Below are 19,921 nucleotides of genomic sequence, written 5' to 3'. Positions count from 1 at the left end.
ATCACTCTGTTCTACTGCATTCCTCAATGCCTTACAACAGTCCATGTAGACAACATCCACTGCCTTGCCTTCAACAACTTTCTTGCTAACTTCCTTGAAAAACTCTATAAGACTGGTTAGACACGACCTACCATGCACGAAGCCATGCTGACTATCCTTAATCAGCCTATGTCTATCTAAATACTTGTATATCCAGTCCCTCAGAATACCTTCCATTAACTTTCCCACTACTGATGTCAGACTTACCGGATCAGTGCAAGACTGATCTTGTAAGTGACATGAGCTGAGACTGATAAACTTTTGTTGATTGTGAAATATTGGGTCAGTAATATGGACAGTGTACCAAGGGTCCAAATGTGTTCATTCTGGACATATCTTGATAGTAATCCTCAAAGCACAATTGACGTTGAGAGATTTGTTTTCAAAAGGACAGCTGATCTTGTTCTTTTACAGGGTGCTAATACTGTAGTTCTCTCTGTTCATCATTGGCTTGAGATTCAACCTCTTTTAGTTACATCTCAGTAGTCAACCCACCACTCTAAAATATGTTGAAATGGGATGACTGAATGATAGTTTGGTATCAAAAGTGTACAAACTTGAATGGAAATATGAACAATAAAACCAAGGAAAAGCTCGCAGCAGCAATTTTTTCCCCCATTTTGCTGAAAGTTCAAAACAGTGCAGGCAGCTAAGAGGCACACCAGGCTGTTTTGTTCTCAATTAACTAGTATCAGTTTATTTTGATGATTTTGCAGGTTTTAATGTATTACTAACATTTCTTGTCCCCTTTTTCAATATTAGCAGAAGTACTTTAGATGAATGCTTTATTTTTCAAACTTGCATTCTTTTAATCTTGATCAGAAAAATAACAACCTGCTAGTGAACCAATGAACCCTACCTGGTTCACTTGTCCTTTTACTGGGTTTGGTTGGAATAGAGACAAAGACAGAGACAGATGTCCTCAAAACACAGCTGTGTTAATTGATCCTCTTCAGTGAGGATGCCTGATATATTTCCTGTACTGGGCTCTATTAGTAAAATCAATGGCCAAAGGATAGTCAAACAAAACGAAACCGGTGCTGCTTCTTGGGTCTTTTGATGTTATACAGTTTTGGGTTTTCACCAGAGTAGTCCATGAGTATTTGTTGTAAGTTATAGCATATAAAAATGTTAGATATAGGAGGTAGAATTCATTTGGCTTGGATCTCTAAAGCATGCACCAATTGTCTAAATGATAGTTTTCTCTGTGTATATTATTTTCCCAATGCATACTGTAGTTCAATAGAATAATAATCCTAAGAATGACATTGTGTGGCCTTGTAGTAATAGCTCAGGCAATATGTTAATAAAATCAGGTCTATTTCCTATTGGCTAACCTCTCATTGGATTAATGCAAAAGAATATGTGGGAACCTTGCCTTGTTAAATTATAGCAATAGACTTGCTTGGCAGTTCAGGTGATCTATGTCCCTCCAGTTTGGGAAGATCATCGGCAGATTTTCTGTTCTCTTTTCCAGCATAGGCCACAAATGAGTTTCAAGAAATCTGCTTCCTTTTTCTGATAAATGTAGTCCATCCAAAAGATAGGAGGAAAAGTCCTGTAATGTAATTTTTTGAAAAAGAATCTTAAGTTAGCATATCAGCACCCAACTAAATTGAATACAAAAGATTTATTCACAGACAGGGTGGTCATGACAATCATTGCATCTGTTGACAAAACAAATGAAATGTTGGTGATATAACACTAGCAGCACTGTGAATGCAAATTGCTCAAGTAGAGAGCTATATGCACCTTTCACCTTTTTATTAGATTTTAAATACAGTAGTTATCTTATTTGAGCTCACTATAATGATTAAAACCTGTGTTCTGTGATTAGTCAACTTTTTTGTATTGTTTAAGTGGCAGTGTTAGTACATACACCATCAGAAACTGCAATACAGTCAGAATTTTATACAAAGTAAAATTTCAACTATTTAATGAGTATATATTGTTGCTGGCTGGTGATCCAGCAAGGTAGGTTCAAAAAAGTTTAGCAAGTGCAGTAAATAAGAATTGTATGCATAAAATCAACCTCAGTCATTGTAGTGTGGTCAACAAGCATGATTGCAAGCATCTCCACTGACACTGGCTATAATGGTGTTACCACATACATCTTCCTTTAAAAAATACAAAGAATCATTTATGGGGAAACTATAGGAAAAGTGGCCTCATTTTATATGCCCTTCTCCCCCACCCCCCAAATTCCACCACCATTTCCAAATCATACCTTCCAAAAAACATATTTAAGGAATTAACTACTAACCTATTTAATGGACAGTTCATCTAACATAAATCCCCTCTTTATGAAGGTTGATTATTTTATCTTATTTATAATATAGTTGGGAAATGGAAAATGGTTTTATTAATAGAGAGGCGGCACGGTAGCACTCCGTTGCTTTTTGTAAGAACGTTGGTACATTCTCCCAATGATCACCCAGCACCTCTGAGTGCTCCGGTTTCCTGCCACATTCCAAAGACATACGAGTTACTAGGATTTGTTACTGTGCTGCATCTCAAAATATTAAAAAAAAAGGATGCAAAGGAAGTCATCATCCTGGAGTTTCTTTTCCTGAGAGAATGAATGCATGACACCCTTTAAATTCTGATTCTGAATGGAAATGACCATAATGAATGTTAAGCATGAAGGATATCTTTGACCATGTATTAAAACCAAACGGTGTTAGATTCCTGTTCCTTCAGATTACAGATAACTTTTCTTTTCTTACCCCAATTTGCATCAAAGTCCAGAGATCAAGCACACCAGTTCCACATTCTGTTGCTACTTTGACACAAGCCTGAGCGTACTCCTTGGTTACTGAATTATATCTGTCCAATTTATTACCTGGTAAATACAGTAAGTAACAACTTAAGGAAAAAAAATGCAAAAAAAGTGATGGCCATTGAATTAAAATATGTATAAATTACTATCCTGGTCCCCTCAACAAAGTTTGTTGCAAACAGATTTGAATGTCAACTGTTCATGAATATTTTCAAGTCTTTTAGCCAACTGAAGTTACTACTTTGTGAATTAACAGCTGTCATTCAGTAGTGTAAGAGATGGTGACAGCAGGGCTTCAGTATATCATGAGAATAGCAGGCAGCAAAGGTATCTGGTGGCACTAACCTGCTCTGCTCTAGCTCTAATGGGCATGCACATGTGTAGGGCTTTGCAATAATTAGGGACATTTAGAATGGAATAATTTTCTAACTACACGAACATCTATGTGTAAATCAATTTTGTTCATACACTTAATGCTGTTTAAGTTTTTCGGAAGATGTTTTTCCATAAATGTTGGAAAATTCCTGTATAGTTAGAAGGGGCAAATTAATATCTCTACTCAGCCGTAAGTAACAATGCCCATTTTCCAACTCACTTTTCCTAGTTGATTGTACAAATGATTTGTAAACACTTCTGCAAATAGGACTTGAACTCACAACTTTGAATCAGGCTATCCCCTCAATAGCACTGATTTCCTAATTCAACCACAGATGCATATGATGTGTCTTCACTATGTTCCCCTGAAGACTATAGGGAGTTTCAAGATTATGTAGAACTTTTAATGAAATACGTTAACTTCCACTAGCAGGAGGGCTGGCAATCAGATATAAAATATCTAGCAAATATACAAACGTAAATACTTCAGCACTGCAAATTGTTATAATCTGGAATGCAAACTCTAGAAGGATGAATGTAGTAACTTTTAAAGGAGAGCCTATCACTGAGAACTGCAGGACAATGAGATGAAAGAAAAACAAAATTCCAGCTTGTGGAACCATCTGGACAATACTTGCAAAGGATCTAGTACAGCCAATACAGTGGAATGCTCTGCCACAGACAGCTGTGGAGGTCAAGACCATAGGTCGAGAGTTACTCTCTGCCTAAAAAATTCCTCCTTACCCTTGTTCTAAAGGGCCGCCCTTCAATTTTGAGGATATTCCCTCTAGTTCTGGACACCCTCAGCATAGGAGACATCCTCTCCACATCCACTTTATCTAGTCCTTTCAACATTCAGTAGGTTTCAGAGAGATACCTTGCATTCTTCTAAATTTCAGTGAGTACAGGTTCAAAGTTGCCAAATGCTGCTCGTATGTTAACCCTTTCATTCCCAGAATCATCCTCGTGAACCTCCTCTGGCTTCTCTCCAATGACAACACATCCTTTCTGAGATATTGAGCCCAAGACTGTTGACAAAGCTCCAAACGTGGCCTGACTAATGTCTTATAAAGCCACAGTATTATCTCTTTGTTTTTATAAACTATTGCCCTTGAAATAAATGCCAACATTGCATTTGCTGCCTTTACCACAAATTCAACCTGTAAATTAACCTTTGGGGAGCCTTGCATGAGGACTCTTTGCACTGCTGATGTTTGAATTTTCTTGCCATTTAGATAATAGTCTGCACTTTTGTTCCTTTTACCAAAACACATTATCATACATTTCCCAAAACAGTATACCATCTGCCACTTTTTTGCCCATTCTTCCCATTTGTCTAAGTTCTTCTGCAATCACATTGCTTCCTCAGCACCACCTATCCCTCCACCTATCTTTGTATCATCTGCAAACTTTGCCACAAAGCCATGAATTCTATTATCTAAGTCACTGACAAATAACGTGAAAAGTAGCAATCCCAATATTGACCCCTGAGGAACACCGCTAGTCACTAGCAGCCAACCAGAAAAGGCCCCCTTTATTCTCACTTGCTGCCTCCTGCCATTCCTTTATCCATGCTGGTAACTTTCCTGTAGTGCAGTTTCATGTGTGGCACCTTATCAAGTGCCTTCTGAAAATCCAAGTAAATTATATCCATTGTCTCTCCTTTGTTCACCCTGCTTGTTACTTCCTCGAAGAATTCTAACAGATTTGGCAGGCAAGATTTCTCTCTACAGAAACCACGCTGACTTTGACTTATTACATCATTAATCTCCAAGTACCTTTAAACCTCATCCTTAATAATAGACTCCATCACTTTCCCAAACACTACGGTTAGGTAACTGGCCTATAATTTCTTTGCCTTCCTCCCTTCTTAAAGAGTGGAGTGACATTTGCAATCTTCCAGTCTTCTGGGACCATGCCAGAATCAGTGATTCTTGGAAGATCATGACCAATGCATCCGTTATCTCTTCAGCAACTTCTCTCAGGACTCTGGGATGTAGTCCATGTGACTTACCCACCTTAAGACCTTTGAGTATGCCAAGCACTTTTTCCTCTGTAATAGCAGTGGCATTCACTCCTGTTCCCTGACACTGCTAGTGTCTTCCACAGTGAAGACAGATGCAAAGTACTTATTAAATTCATCTGCCATTTTTTTGTCCCCCATTGTTACCTCACCAGCATCTTTTTCCAGTGGTCCAATATCAACTCTCACCTCGCTTTTGCTCTTTATATAACTGAAAAAAACTAGTATCCTGCATTATATCATTGCCTAGATTCTTTTTCCTTCTTATGGCTTTTTTCATTTCCTTTTGTTGGATTTTAAAAACTTATCAATCATCCAACTTCCCACTCACTTTTGCTACCTTAGGTGCCCTTTATGCAGCCCTTAACTCCCCTTGTCAGCCACGGTTGCCTAGCCCTGCCATTGGAGAATTTCTTCTTCTGTGGGACATAACTGTCCTGCGCCCTGTGAACTATTCCCAGAAACTTTAGCCACCTCCGCTCTGCCATCATTCCCGCCAGTATCCCCCTCCAAGCTCTTCTCTCATGCCTCTGTAATTGTCTTTATTCCATTGTGATATTGATACATCTGACTTGTGCTTCTCCCGCACAAACTGCAGTATGAATTCTATATTATGGTCACTGCTTCCTAAGGGTTCCTTTACGCTAAGCTCCCTTATAAAATCTGGATTATTACACAACACCCAATCTAAAATGGCCTTTCCCCAAGTAGGCTCAAGCACAAGCTGCTCCAAAAAGCCATCTCGTAGGCTTTCAACAAATTCTCTCTTGTGATCTGACACCAACCTGATTTTCCCAACCCCCTTGCATATTGAGGCCCCCCATTACAATTGTGACATTACCCTTATTACCTGCTCTTCCTAGATCCCTTTGCAATCTCAACCCCACATCTTGGCTACTATTTTGAGGCCTATTTATGATTCCCGTAATGTTTTTTTTTAACCTTGCAGTTTCTTAACTCCACCCACAAAGATTGGACATTCTCTGACCCCTATACTGTAATTACCAGATGTAATTTCATCTCTTACCAACAGAGCCACACCACCACCTATGTCTTCCTGTCTGTCCTTTCGATACAAAGTATATCCTTTGAAATTAAGCTCCGAACTATGAACTTTCAGCCATGATTCATTGATGCACACAAAGTCATACCAACTAACCTTTAATTGAGCCATGAGTTCATCTACCTTCTTCCAAACACTACGTACATTTAAATATAACACCTTCAATCCTGCATTCTTTGCCCTTTTGAATTTTGGCTCTGTGGTATAATTTAACTCTTTGCACTGTCTGCATTGGCTTGTCCTTCCTTACATTCATACTACGTCCATCATCTACTTGGCTGGTTGGTATGGAGCAGTTGGGCTGAATGGCCGGTTTCCATGCTGTGTCTCTAATTCAAATGATAAAGGACAAAGTTCTTGGACAGCTAAAATAGGGGTGACAGTTAATTGATATATCTAAGATAAGATTTGGGGACTGGGATGGAAGTAAATAAGGGAAGCAACTATCAGGTAATTTCAGAAGCGATATTGAAAAAGACCTTCTCAATGTCAACCTGGAAGGAATTGATATTGGAATGGGTGGTGAGATTGAGAGTGGGCGAGAAGGGTATATGCAGAAAAGAATAATCTCTGAATTCAGACAACAGATCAATGTCACAAGGCGGCCAGATGGCAGAAAGCAGAGTCTGCAGAAGGGACCTGGACAGATTGGGAGAACGGGCAAAGAGGTGGCAGATGGAATATAGTGTAGGGAACTGTATGGTCATGCACTTTGACAGAAGGAATAATGGTATAGACTATTTTCTATTCAAAAGTCAGAGGTGCAAAGGGATTTGGGAATCCTTGTGCAAGATTCCCTAAAAGTTAACTTGCAGGTTGAGTCAGTGGTAAGGAAGGCAAATGCAATGTTAGCATTTATTTCAAGAGGACTAGAATATAAGAGCAAGGATGTAATGCTGAGGCTTTGTAAGGGAATGGTCAGACTGCACTTGGAGTATTGTAAGCAGCTTTGTGCCCCTTGTCTAAGAAAAGATGTACTGAAATTGGAGAGGGTCCAGTGGAGGTTCACGAGAATGATTCTGGGAATGAAAGGATTAACATATGTGGAGTGTTTGATGGCTCTGTGCCTGTACTCACTGGACCTTGTAAGCCGGGGGGGGGGGGCAGGATTTCATTGTTTCATCAAATATTGAAAAGCCTTTGTTGAGTAGGATGTGGAGAGGATAGCGTAGCCTCATAATAGAGGGCTGTCCAGTTACAACAGAGATGAGAAAGAATTTCTTTAGCTAGAGGATGGTGAATCTGTGGAATTCATGGCCACAGATGGCTGTGGTGACCAAGTCATTTCCTTCTTCACCTTTCCTGCCTATCACCTCCCCGCTTCCCCTCCCCCACCCCTTTATCTTACCCCTTACTGGTTTTTCACCTGGAACCTACCAGCTTTCTCCTTCCCACCCTCCCCCCACCTGATTTATAGGGCCTCTGCCCCTTCCCTCTTCAGTCCTGACGAAGGGTTCCGGCCCGAAATGTTGACTGATTGTTTCCACGGATGCTGCCTGACCTGCTGAGTTACTCCAGCGTGTTGTGAGTGTTGCTTTGACCCCAGCATCTGCAGAGTATTTTGTGTTTACAAGTCATTTAGCATATTTAAAGCAGAGGTTGATAGGTTCTTGGTTAGTTAGGGAGTCAAACGTTTTGGGAAGAAGGCAGGAGAATAGGGTCGAGAGGGATAATAAATCAGCCACGATGGAATGGTGGAGCAGACTCAATGGGCCAAGAGACTTAATTCTATTTAATTTCCCAGGTGCTCTGGTGAGATTCCCTCGTCTCGGGATCAGCTGCCCACAACTTTTGCTGTCAGTCCAATAACCTAAACACTGTGCTACTGTATTCCTTACTAGATGGAGGAAAAATCTTACATAATATCCTAAATAGAACCCAAAGTAATAATTGCATGGTGGGAGTCTGCTGCAGGAGATTAAATCCACATCTGCCTACCTCACTGTTCAGTAACAAAAAGATTCAAATCAAATCATTAGGCTGTAACTGACTCACAACTTATTAACTGGATTTGTTTTGCTTAGATTCTGTGTACGAATGTGTCAGTGTTACCCTTGGCAATGCATGCCTTTTCCCAGGCTGACTCATCCAGTGGAGGTGGGGCTATCAGGATCACCTTTTCTTCACAAATACCTATAGATTTCAGGTACTGGATTAAGTGTCTCAGGTTTTCGGCATATTCAGTCAGAGGAATGTGCTGTACCGGGTTGACATCTGGTCACAAATCAGAAGAATAAGAAATAAATTGGTGTGATCGTGAAGAAACAACACAAACTATTTAACAAAACACTCCACTGTCTGCCTCCAAACATTTGTAGCAAATAATCTGGAAAAACTCAGTTTTCGGAGCAGTAGCCCAGGGAAGAGAGGGGGAGGTGGTGATAAAGAATTGCAGATGTTTTGGGTTGAAACTCACTTACAGAGCTTTGAATGGAGAGACAAGATGGGCAGCATACAAAGAACAGGCAGAGGTGATTTTGGTCGACTGAAGAGGGTGAAAGATGTTGGGCAGCTTACATTAGGTGGGGGGAGGATGGATTTGGGAGACGATAATGGGAATGATAGATGGAGGCAGGCAAAGAGGGAGAAAGAGTATGATAGGCAGGTGGAGTGAGACGAGAGGAGGGTGAAGGTTGTAGACAACTGCGGGGGGGAAGTAAGCAAGAACACCCATGCTGGAATCTGATAGGTAAAGGAGGTGAATTGCAGAATCATTTGAACCAGAACAAGTTTGGGTTGGGAGCAGGGGAGCCTGTGAGTGGGTGAGTGGAACTAGGAGGAGGAGGAAGACCAAGATGAATGATGGTATGGTGTTTGATAAGGGCACAAAAATGGGAGGACTGGAAGAGGATCACAAAGGGAGGGGAGGGGGAAGAACTCATTTGAGGGACTGTTACCCAATACATAAAAATTCAATGTTCATACAGGATTTTGATCCACAATGTCAATGATAACTTTCTCTTCGGATCAAGAAGACAGCGGTAAGAGGCTAAGGATTTCCAGTGAGAAGAGATTTTATTTCTCGGAGTAGGAGAGAGGCCAGACTGCGCAGGCGCGTGACATCAGCCAGTTGAGCGCCAACAGTTTAAAAAGAAAACCGCCATATCCAGCAGGCAGCATCGGAGCAGGCTGCGGAGTGAGAGGGTGCAGAGTGAAAGGGCTTTGGCTCAACGAGCTTCGGCGGAGACGGGAAGAGGCTTCCTGCGACCGTTGAGTCTCATAGTAATGGAGTAAGTTACAGTTTTTTGGTATTAGTACAAACAGTAGCATTAGAGGTATGCATCTAGGATTAGTGTTGTGCTTGGAGTGCCAGATGTGGGGACCCTGGGAGACTCCCAGCCTCCCCAAGGATTACATCTGCACCAAGTGCACTGAGATGAGTTAAGGAGCTGGAGATGGAAATTGATGACCTTCGGCTAATTAGGGAAAGTGAGGAGGTGATAGATACTACCTATAGAGAGGTAGTGGATAGCACCCCTGTGACAGTCCCCCTCAGAAATCGATATATCATTTTGGATACTGTTGAAAAGGCAGACCTGACAGAGGAGGACCACAGTGAACGAGACTCTGGCATTCTGCCCAGTGCTGAAATCAAGAGAGCAAGAAGAAATGTGGTAGTTATAGGGGATTCCATCGTAAGGGGGACAGACAAGAGATTCTGCGAGCCGGACAAGGATACCCGAATGGTGTGTTGCCTCCCTGGTGCCAAGGTATGGGATGTCTCAGGTCGAGTCCAGAGTATTCTGAGGAGAGAGGGCGAGCAGCCGGAAGTCTTGGTACATGTTGGTACCAATGACATAGATAGAAAAAGAGAGGAGGTCCTGAAGAAAGATTACTGGGAGCGAGGAAGAAAATTGAAAAGCCAGACCTCTAGAGTAATAATATCAGGATTGCTGCCTGAGCCGCACGCTAAGGATGGTAAGAATAGCAGAATTAAGCAGATGAATGTGTGGCTAAGTAACTGGTGCAGGGGGCAGGGCTTCAAATTCTTGAATCATTGGGATCTATTTTGGGGAAGGTATGACTTGTACAAAAAAGATGGTTTACACCTGAACTCAAAAGGTACTAATATCCTGGCGGGATTGTTTAATATAGCTGTTAGGGAGGGTTTCAATTAAGTTGGCAAAGGGAAGCAAACCAAGGTGTTAGGGTCAGGGAAGAGGAAAATAGAAATAAGTCAAAAATACTGTGCAGCAAAGATGGCAAGAAGGACAACTGGTGAATATACAGGATAATTTGCTGCAAAACAGAAATATAGCAAAATCGGCAACAGATACTGATCTAAATGTACTGTACTTAAATGCACACAGCATTAGAAATAAAGTAGATGACCTTGCTGCACAGCTGCAGGTTAAAAGATATGACATTGTGGCCATCACCGAGTCATGGCTAATGATGGATGTGATTGGGAGCTGAATGTCCAAGGATACAAAGTATATAGGAAAGATAGGAAGGTAGGTAAAGGGGGTGGCGTGGCCCTGATGGTAAGTAACCATATCAAATCAATAGAAAGAAGGGACATAGGATCAGAAGAGGTAGAATCCTTATGGGTCGAGTTAAGAAATGGCAAGGGTAAAAAGACACTATTAGCAGTTATATACAGGCCTCCAAACAGTAGCCGGGATGTGGACTACAAGTTGCAGCTGGAAATAGAAAAAGCATGTCAGAAGGAAAATGTCAAGATAATTATGGGGGATTTTAATATGAAAGTGGATTGGGAAAGTCGGGAAGGTAATGGATCTCAGGAGAGGGAGTTTGTAGAATGCCTACAGGATGGCTTTTTGGAGCAGCTTGTCCAGAAGCCCACCAGGGGACCGGCTGTTTTGGATTGGGTGCTGTGTAACGTACCTGAAGCAACTAGGGAGCTGGAGGTAAAGGAACCCCTTGGAAGTAGTGATCATAATATGATTGAGTTCAGTTTCAAATTTGAAAAGGAGAAGCTGGTATCAGGTGTATCGATATTTCAGTGGAACAGGGGAAAATACAGTGGTATGAGAGAGGAACTGGCCCAAGTCGATTGGAAAAGTAAGCTAAATGGAGGGATGGCAGAGCAGAATTGGATGAAATTCCTACAAGAAATAAGGAAAATGCAGGAAAAATATATTCCAAGAAAAAAGAAAATCATGAATGGAAAAATGGCACAAATGTGGCTAACGAGAGAGGTTAAGGCAAAAATAAAAGCAAAAGAAACGGCGTACAAGGAAGCAAAAATTAGTGGGAAAAATGAGGGCTGGAAGACTTTTTAAAACTTACAGAAGGTAACTAAGAAAGCTATTAGGAAAGAAAAGATGAATTATGAAAGGATGTTGGCGATTAACATAAAAAAGGATACTAAGAGTTTTTTAAAATATATGAAGAGTAAAAGAGTGACAAGGGTAGATACGGGACTGATTGAAAATGATGCTGGAGAAATTATAATGGATAACAAAGAGATGGCGGAGGAACTGAATGAGTATTTTGCATCAGTCTTCACAGTGGAAGACTATGAGCAATATACCTGATAGCCAGAGGTATCAGGGAATAGAATTAGGTTCAGTCAAGATTACTAGAGAGAAAGTGCTTGGGAAGCTAAGTGGACTAAGAATAGATAAGTCTCCCGGTCTGGATGAGGTGCACCCAAGGGTTCTAAAGGTGGCGGCTTTGGAGATTGTGGAAGCATTGGAAATGATCTTCCACGAATCAATAGATTCTGGCATGGTTCCGGAGGACTGGAAGGTCGCAAAAGTAGTTCCACTATTTAAGAAAGGAAGGAGGCAGCAAAAAGAAAATTACAGACCTATTAGTCTGACATCGGTAGTTGTAAAGATATCGGAGTCAATCCTCAAGGATGAAGTTATGAAATATCTTGAGGTGCATGACAAGATAGGCCGAAGCCAGCATGGTTTCATGAAGGGAAGATCCTGCCTTACCAACCTATTGGAATTTTGTGAGGTAATCTCGAATAAGATTGACAAGGGAGAGGCTGTGGATGTTGTGTATTTGGATTTTCAAAAGGCCTTCGATAAGGTGCTGCATAAGAGGCTGCTTAATAAGATGAGAGCCCATGGAATTATAGGAGAGATATTGAAATGGGTGGAGCATTGGCTGATAGGCAGAAAGCAAAGGGTGGGAATAAAGGGATCCTATTCTGATTGGTTGCCGGTTACTAGTGGTGTTCCGCAGGGATCGGTGTTGGGGCCGCTTCTTTTTACGATGTATATCGATGATTTGGATTATGGATTAAATGGTTTTGTGGCTAAGTTTGTGGATGACACCAAGATAGATGGAGGAGCAGGAAATGTTGAAGAAACGGAAAAGTTGCCCAGAGACTTAGTCAGTTTGGGAGAGTGGGCAAAGAAATGGCAGATGAGATACAACGTTGACAAATGTACGGTTGTACATTTTGGAAGAAGAAATAATCGGGCAGATTATTATTTAGATGGGGAGAAGATTCAAAAATCAGAAGTGCAAAGGAACTCGGGGGTCCTCGTGCAGGATACCCTAAAGGTTAACCATCAAGTTGGATCGGCGGTAAGGAAAGCGAATGCTATGTTGGCATTCATTTCAAGAGGAATAGTGTATAAGAGTAAGGAGGTGTTGATGAGGCTCTGTGGGGCATTAGTGAGACCTCATTTGGAATACTGTGTACAGTTTTGGGCCCCCTATCTTAGAAAGGATGTACTGATGTTGGAGAGAGTTCAGAGAAGATTTACAAGGATGATTCCTGGAATGCAGGGGCTAACATATGAGGAGCGTTTGTCGGCTCTTGGACTGTATTCATTAGCGTATAGAAGAATGAGAGGGGATCTCATAGAAACTTTTCGAATGTTGAAATGATTGGACAGAGTAGATGTGGAAAGGTTGTTTCCCTTGGTGGGTGAGTCCAGGACAAGAAGCCATAGCCTTAGAATTAGAGGGTACCCAGTTAAAACAGAGATGAGGAGAAATTTTTTTAGCCAGAGGGTCGTGGATTTGTGGAATTCGTTGCCACATACAGCTGTGGAGGCCCGATCATTGAGGGTGTTTAAGGAGGAGATTGACAGGTATCTAATTAGTCAGGGTATCAAGGGATATGGGGAAAAAGCCAGAAATTGGAACTAGATGGGTGAATAGTTTAGCTCATGGGGGAGCTATGGAGCAGACTCGATGGGCTGAATGGCCTACTTCTGCTCCTTTGTCTTGTGATTTACCACAGATGCTGCTCGACCTGCTGAGTTGCTCCAGATTCCAACATTTTCAGACTCTCATACTTCCCATTAAAAGGAATTAAAGAAATAAACTCCTTTACACTTTAATGAAATTTCATGTGAACAGACAAATAGTCCTAAAATGTTAGTTATTTCTGGTGCTGGACTATTTCACATTGTAAACAACCTTTCAATAAGTATCATGAAATCTGAGTATGTACATAAAATATATGATGCAGAAGCAGACCATTCATTCCAACTAGACTATGTCTGTATTTATGATGCACTAGAATCTAGTCCCATCTTTCTTATGATTAATGTTTCCCTCAATGTTTGTTCACCCTCCTTTTAAGCAAATGGTGAAGATGCCTGTAAGTAACACTCTGTACTAGCAAGTTCCACATCCCCATGAAGCAAGTTTCTTCTACCAGATTGCTATCTTGCAGCACTGACCTTCAAGGTACAGTTCCCCACAAGTGAAAACTCTTTCTACATCCCCTCTCAATTAAGATCTTACACAAATTTAAACATTTATATTTGGCATTTCATTGGATTTATTTCTGAATCAGGTTTATTATCCCTGCCTAGTATGAAAAATTTGTTGTTCTGCAACAGCAGTACAGAACAACATAAGATTACCACAAATTACAAAATAAATAAATAATGCAAAAACGAAAGTGTGTTTATGGGTTTGTGGACTGTTCAGAAATCTGATAGCAGAGCTTTGTGTCTTGAGACTTAGTTTATCTTCGAGTTCGTTTTCCCAATATTTATATTATCTTCATTTGCAAGCTGCTTTTATGATGAAAAGGCAGGAGAGTGGTGTTGAGAGAGAAAATGGATCAGTCATGATGAAATGGCAGAGCAGACTCGATGGGCCAAAAGGCCTAATTCTGCTCCTATGTCTTATGCTTCTGCATCGATATTAAGAATCTGGATTAGGTTTGTCCTAAAATCTCGTGGTTTTTCTCCTTCCACTCAGCCACCATTGGCAATCTGCTTAATAAAAATATTCCTTTGTATCTGGTCAGAAAGGGTATAAGGAAGCTGTTCAGAATTATTTGGCCAAAAATTATTTTTTAAAAGGTGAACATTGACAAGCTCCTCATTATTATATTTAAAATAGCAAACTGATTAATTAGTTTAAGAATACAGGTTGAGGATTTATAATATAGATACACTTTTATGACCAACATCCCTCACCTTTTTAGTTGTTTCCAATGACGAGCTTACTTCGGAAGATCCCAAAGCCAATTCATGCTTGGTGGTAGAGAATTTTAGCCATGAGTTTTTACAGTTGAATTTCAGCATCTTTGGCTGATTTTTTTCCTCCCTATATCCACACTTCCTTTTACTGGAACTCCAGCTCAGCTCTGATGACAGTTGTACCCACACCGTGTGCTGCAGGAGTCACTGCATCACCTTCTGGACTGACACTATAGAGTCTTTGTGGTCAGCTCTTCAGTAAGCATGCTCATACCCCTCTGAGAACAGTTGGCAGTGCAGCCAGAAAACTGGGCTTAGAGCCTTTCCTCAGGTGTGTTTCAGTTCAGATCTGTCCTTGGGGTGGTTTCAAAAGAGAGAGACTTGATAAAAGCTTGTCAAAGCTGAGGTATTCCACACAGTGCCTACCTTTCAAAGCAGAGTCATTAGCTCCAAAAAAGATTACAACAGCTGCGATGGTGCTTTGCTCAGGAGGTTGAGTAATAATCTTTGGCATAACAGTCAGAGCCCATCTGGTGTTATATCCCGATAAACCTCGATTCAACACATCACATTTCCTACAAGAAAAGTGATCACAACTTTGTGATAAGTTAAAAATAATTTGTGTTGTCATGAAATCATGATGTGTTTTCAATCAGAGTATGGTCTTCCAGGCTATACATGCTTAGAAATAATACAATTTGCTGGCAGGTTCTGCCAGGTTTCGGTGTTAAACTGCCATGACAATGAATCTGGCAACCCCAAAAGTGAATACTGTAATAAGTCCAACGGGATCCCACCACTAAGCACATCTTTCCCTCCCCCCACCTCTGCATTCCGCAGGGATCGCTCCCTACGCAACTCCCTTGTCCATTCGTCTCCCCCATCCCTCCCCACTGATCTCCCTCCTGGCACTTATCCGTGTAAGCGGAACAAGTGCTACACATGCCCTTACACTTCCTCCCTTACCACCATTCAGAGCCCCAAACAGTCCTTCCAGGTGAGGCAACACTTCACCTGTGAGTCGACTGGGGTGATATACTGCGTCCGGTGCTCCCGATGTGGCCTTTTATATATTGGCGAGACCCGACGCAGACTGGGAGACTGCTTTGCTGAACATCTGCACTCTGTCCGCCAGAGAAAGCAGGATCTCCCAGTGGCCACACATTTTAATTCCACATCCCATTCCCATTCTGACATGTCTATCCACGGCCTCCTCTACTGTAAAGATGAAGCCACACTCAGGTTGGAGGAACAACACCTTATATTCCGTCTGGGTAGCCTCCAACCTGATGGCATGAACATCGACTTCTCTAACTTCCGCTAAGGCCCCACCTCCCCCTCGTACCCCATCTGTTACTTATTTTTATGCACACATTCTTTCTCTCACTCTCCTTTTTCTCTCTCTGTCCCTCTGAATATACATCTTGCCCATCCTCTGGGTTCCCCCCACCTCCTTGTCTTTCTTCCCGGACCTCCTGTCCCATGATCCTCTCGTATCCCCTTTTGCCAATCACCTGTCCAGCTCTTGGCTCCATCCCTCCTCCTCCTGTCTTCTCCTATCATTTTGGATCTCCTCCTCCCCCTCCAACTTTCAAATCCCTTACACACTCTTCCTTCAGTTAGTCCTGACGAAGGGTCCCGGCCCAAAACGTCGACTGTACCTCTTCCTAGAGATGCTGCCTGGCCTGCTGCATTCACCAGCAACTTTGATGTGTGTTGCTTGAATTTCCAGCATCTGCAGAATTCCTGTTGTTTACTGTAATAAGTGTTGATATCTTAACTTACCTAACAAGTCTGTTTGCAATTGCAGCACCCCACCCTCCATTCTCAAAGGATCCCTAGGGGTAAAGAGATTAGTCATTAATTAATCAAAAGATAGTTCAACTTTTTCTCCAAGTTTCTGCATCGTATTTTTGCCTTCATCTCAACTTGCATGACTAATCTTTGTCCCTTCCCTAAGCTAATTTGTGAAATGGGCAACCCCATTTTATGGGGAGCTTTGTTTTTCTGCTGAAATAAGGATAGGCCAAGGTTCCAATTTATGGCACAGTAAAATTCTGATAATCTGCTGTACTTTGGTTCAGAAATCTCAATGTTTTGGTACGTGGCTCAATAGGCTTCCTTCTCCCAACCTGCTTTCCTTCCACTTACCAGAGTTGCATCTTCCATACTCCCTTTAGACTGCAAAATTCATTGTATCATCGTGACATCTTTTTAAAAAAATAAATTTTAACTCATTTGGTGTTTTAATAGAATTAATTTTTGATAGTCTAGAAAAAAGTTCTGAGAGTGTTGTATTATTGGAATTTCATTTATAGTGGTAAAAATCAAATGTTATTCTAACTGAAAACAAAATGGGAAAACACTAAAGCAGTCACTGAAACATAGATACAGAGAAGAGGAACAGAAGTCAGCCATTTTCCCCTTTTGACCATTTGCCATTCAATATTAATCAAGGATAATTATCCACATTTGCTACCCTTTTCTATGTTTTCCCCATTCCCTTGATTTCTCTGGCAATTAGAACTATATCCATATTCATATTTAATTATTTGGCTTCAACTGCTTTCCACCAGTTCACCATCCACTGAGTGAAGCAATTTCTTCTCATTCCAGTTCTATATTATGACTACATATCATTAGACTGTGATTCCTAGCTCCTGACTGACAACCCTTGTGAATACTCTTCCTCCATCTAGCCTGTCCAATCCTGTAACCATTTTTAACATTTTCATGAGGTGCCCTCTCACTTTTCTAGTGAAGCCCAGTTACCCAAATCTTTGTGTGTGTCAGCCATTTCAGGGATCAGTCTGGTGAAACTCTGCTACAGTTCTTCCAAGATATGGGCATTCTTCCTCAGATAAGAACATACAACAAAACACAATAAAAGCAAAAGGCTCTGTGGCCCACAATATTGTGCTGAGCTACTTCAATTGATCCTTTCTGTCTGCACCTGCTCTACATCCCTCAATCTCTGCATATTCATATGTGCCCATCTAGGAACTTCTTAAACACCTCCATCACATCTGCCTCCACCATCACCCAGACAGTGCATTCCAAGCAACCAAAGTTCAACATGAAGTTATTATCAAAGTACATATATGTCACCATATACAACCTTGAGATTTTTTTTCTCCTTGTGACCATAAATCCATAACAAAATAATAACCGTAATAGAATCAATGAAAGACCGCACCAACTTGGGCGTTGAACCAGTGTGCAAAAGGCAACAAACTGTGCAAGTACAAAAAGAAAGAAATAATAATTAAATAAATAAGCAATAAATATTGACAACATGAGTCCACGAGCCCTGGAAAATGAGTCCACTCATTGCAGTAACATTTCAGTGACGGAAGTGAAGTTATCTTCTTTAGTTGAGGGGTAATAACCATTCCTGAACCTGGTGGTGAGGATCCTGAGGCTTCCGTACATTGTTTTGTTTTCTTTTTATACCACCCTTCTGTGTAAATAAACTTCCCTCACGTCTCCTTTGAACTTACTCCCTCTCACCTTAAGAGGACACCCTCTGCTGTTACACACCTGATAAAGCTGTCTGCTCTAACTGTATCTCTCACAATGTTATAAACTTATATCAGGCTTCCCCTGAGCCTCTGCTTCTCCAGAGAAAACAACCCAAGTTTGTGGAGCCTCTCTTCTGACACTGTAATACACGTAGCTTCCTGGTAAACCTCTTCAGTGCCCTCTCTGAAGCTTCCACATCCTTCTTATAACGGGGTGACCAGAATTAAATGCAATGCTCCAGATGCAGCCAAACCAGAAGTGAATAAAGCTGCCACACAATTTCCTGACCTTTAAACTCAATGGCTATTCTAAAAAAGGTGAGTTTTTCCAATGTACATATGACCATATAAATCAATATAATCAACACACATCAAAGTTGCTGGTGAACGCAGCAGGCCAGGCAGCATCTGTAGGAAGAGGTGCAGTCGACGTTTCAGGCCGAGACCCTTCGTCAGGACTAACTGAAGGAAGAGTGAGTAAGGGATTTGAAAGTGGGAGGGGGAGGGGGAGATTCAAAATGATAGGAGAAGACAGGAGGGGGAGGGATGGAGCCAAGAGCTGGACAGGTGATTGGCAAAAGGGGATACGAGAGGATCATGGAACAAGAGGTCCGGGAAGAAAGACAAGGGGAGGGGGACCCAGAGGATAGGCAAGAGGTATATTCAGAGGGACAGAGGGAGAAAAAGGAGAGAGAGAGAAAGAATGTGTGCATAAAAATAAATAATGGATGGGGTACGAGGGGGAGGTGGGGCATTAGCAGAAGTTAGAGAAGTCGATGTTCTTGCCATCAGGTTGGAGGCTACCCAGACGGAATATAAGGTGTTGTTCCTCCAACCTGAGTGTGGCTTCATCTTTACAGTAGAGGAGGCCATGGATAGACATGTCAGAATGGGAATGGGAATGGGATACACCCAGCCTCTCCCCTCCCCCCTCTGATCCCAGCTCTCATCCGTGCCGGGTCTTTACCATCCCCACCGACCTTCAACTGTAGGAGGCAGAATGCTCTGTTCTCAGTAAGGGCCTCACGTTTGTCCCCCTTCGCCCACACCTCAGCGAGTTCCGCATTTGCCATGATGCGGAACTCTTCTTCTGCCGTCTTCGTCTCCGAGCCTACTTCTTCGGCAAGGACTCTTCCACCCCCACCGATGACCCCTTCTCCCGTCTTCAACCCTCCTCTTCTTCATGGACACCCCACTCTGGTCTTCTGCCTGCTCTGGATCTCTTTATTGCTAACTGCCGACGGGACATCAACCGTCTCGACTTCACCGCACCTTGTCCCCATTCCAACCTCACTCCTTCGGAACGCTCTGCTCTCCACTCCCTCCGCACTAATCCTAACCTTATTATTAAACCTGCCGATAAGGGGGGTGCTGTTGTAGTCTGGCGTACTGACCTCTACCTTGCCGAGGCACAGCGACAACTCGCAGATACCTCCTCTTATTTACCCCTCGATCGTGACCCCACTAAGGAGCACCAGGCCATTGTCTCCCACACCATCACCGACTTTATCCGCTCAGGGGATCTCCCAACCACTGCTACCAACCTTATAGTTCCCACACCCCACACTTCCCGTTTCTACCTCCTACCCAAGATCCACACACCTGCCTGTCCTGGCCGACCTATTGTCTCAGCTTGCTCCTACCCCACCGAACTCATTTCTGCATACCTCAACACTGTTTTATCACCCCTTGTTCAATCCCTTCCTACCTATGTTCGTGACACTTCTCATGCTCTTAAACTTTTCGATG

The 19,921-nt window shown here is 42.0% G+C and overlaps 1 protein-coding gene across 4 annotated transcripts in view; it reads right to left on the bottom strand.

Moving 5' to 3' along the window:
• The window catches only part of iah1 (isoamyl acetate hydrolyzing esterase 1 (putative)), a 71,966-nt gene that overhangs the window by 34,343 nt on the left and 17,702 nt on the right, over nucleotides 1–19,921 (bottom strand). The window contains exons 2-6 of one of the 4 annotated variants that reach the window (XM_072251205.1): nucleotides 16,437–16,489; nucleotides 15,078–15,226; nucleotides 8,332–8,493; nucleotides 2,766–2,881; nucleotides 1,418–1,597 (exon numbers count right to left, since the gene is read on the bottom strand). In XM_072251205.1, the coding sequence (XP_072107306.1) occupies nucleotides 1,427–1,597; nucleotides 2,766–2,881; nucleotides 8,332–8,493; nucleotides 15,078–15,226; nucleotides 16,437–16,489 (651 nt within the window). In that variant the 3' untranslated portion in view covers nucleotides 1,418–1,426. Of the gene's footprint in view, nucleotides 1–697; nucleotides 1,598–2,765; nucleotides 2,882–8,331; nucleotides 8,494–15,077; nucleotides 15,227–16,436; nucleotides 16,490–19,921 lie in introns of those variants that run through there. The other 3 variants (XM_072251204.1, XM_072251206.1, XM_072251207.1) reach the window with 3 other exon arrangements.

This window comes from Mobula birostris, chromosome 2 (genome assembly GCF_030028105.1).
Source record: "Mobula birostris isolate sMobBir1 chromosome 2, sMobBir1.hap1, whole genome shotgun sequence".
In the NCBI taxonomy this organism is placed as follows: domain Eukaryota; kingdom Metazoa; phylum Chordata; class Chondrichthyes; order Myliobatiformes; family Myliobatidae; genus Mobula; species Mobula birostris.
This window is presented reverse-complemented; position numbering and strand designations above follow the sequence as displayed.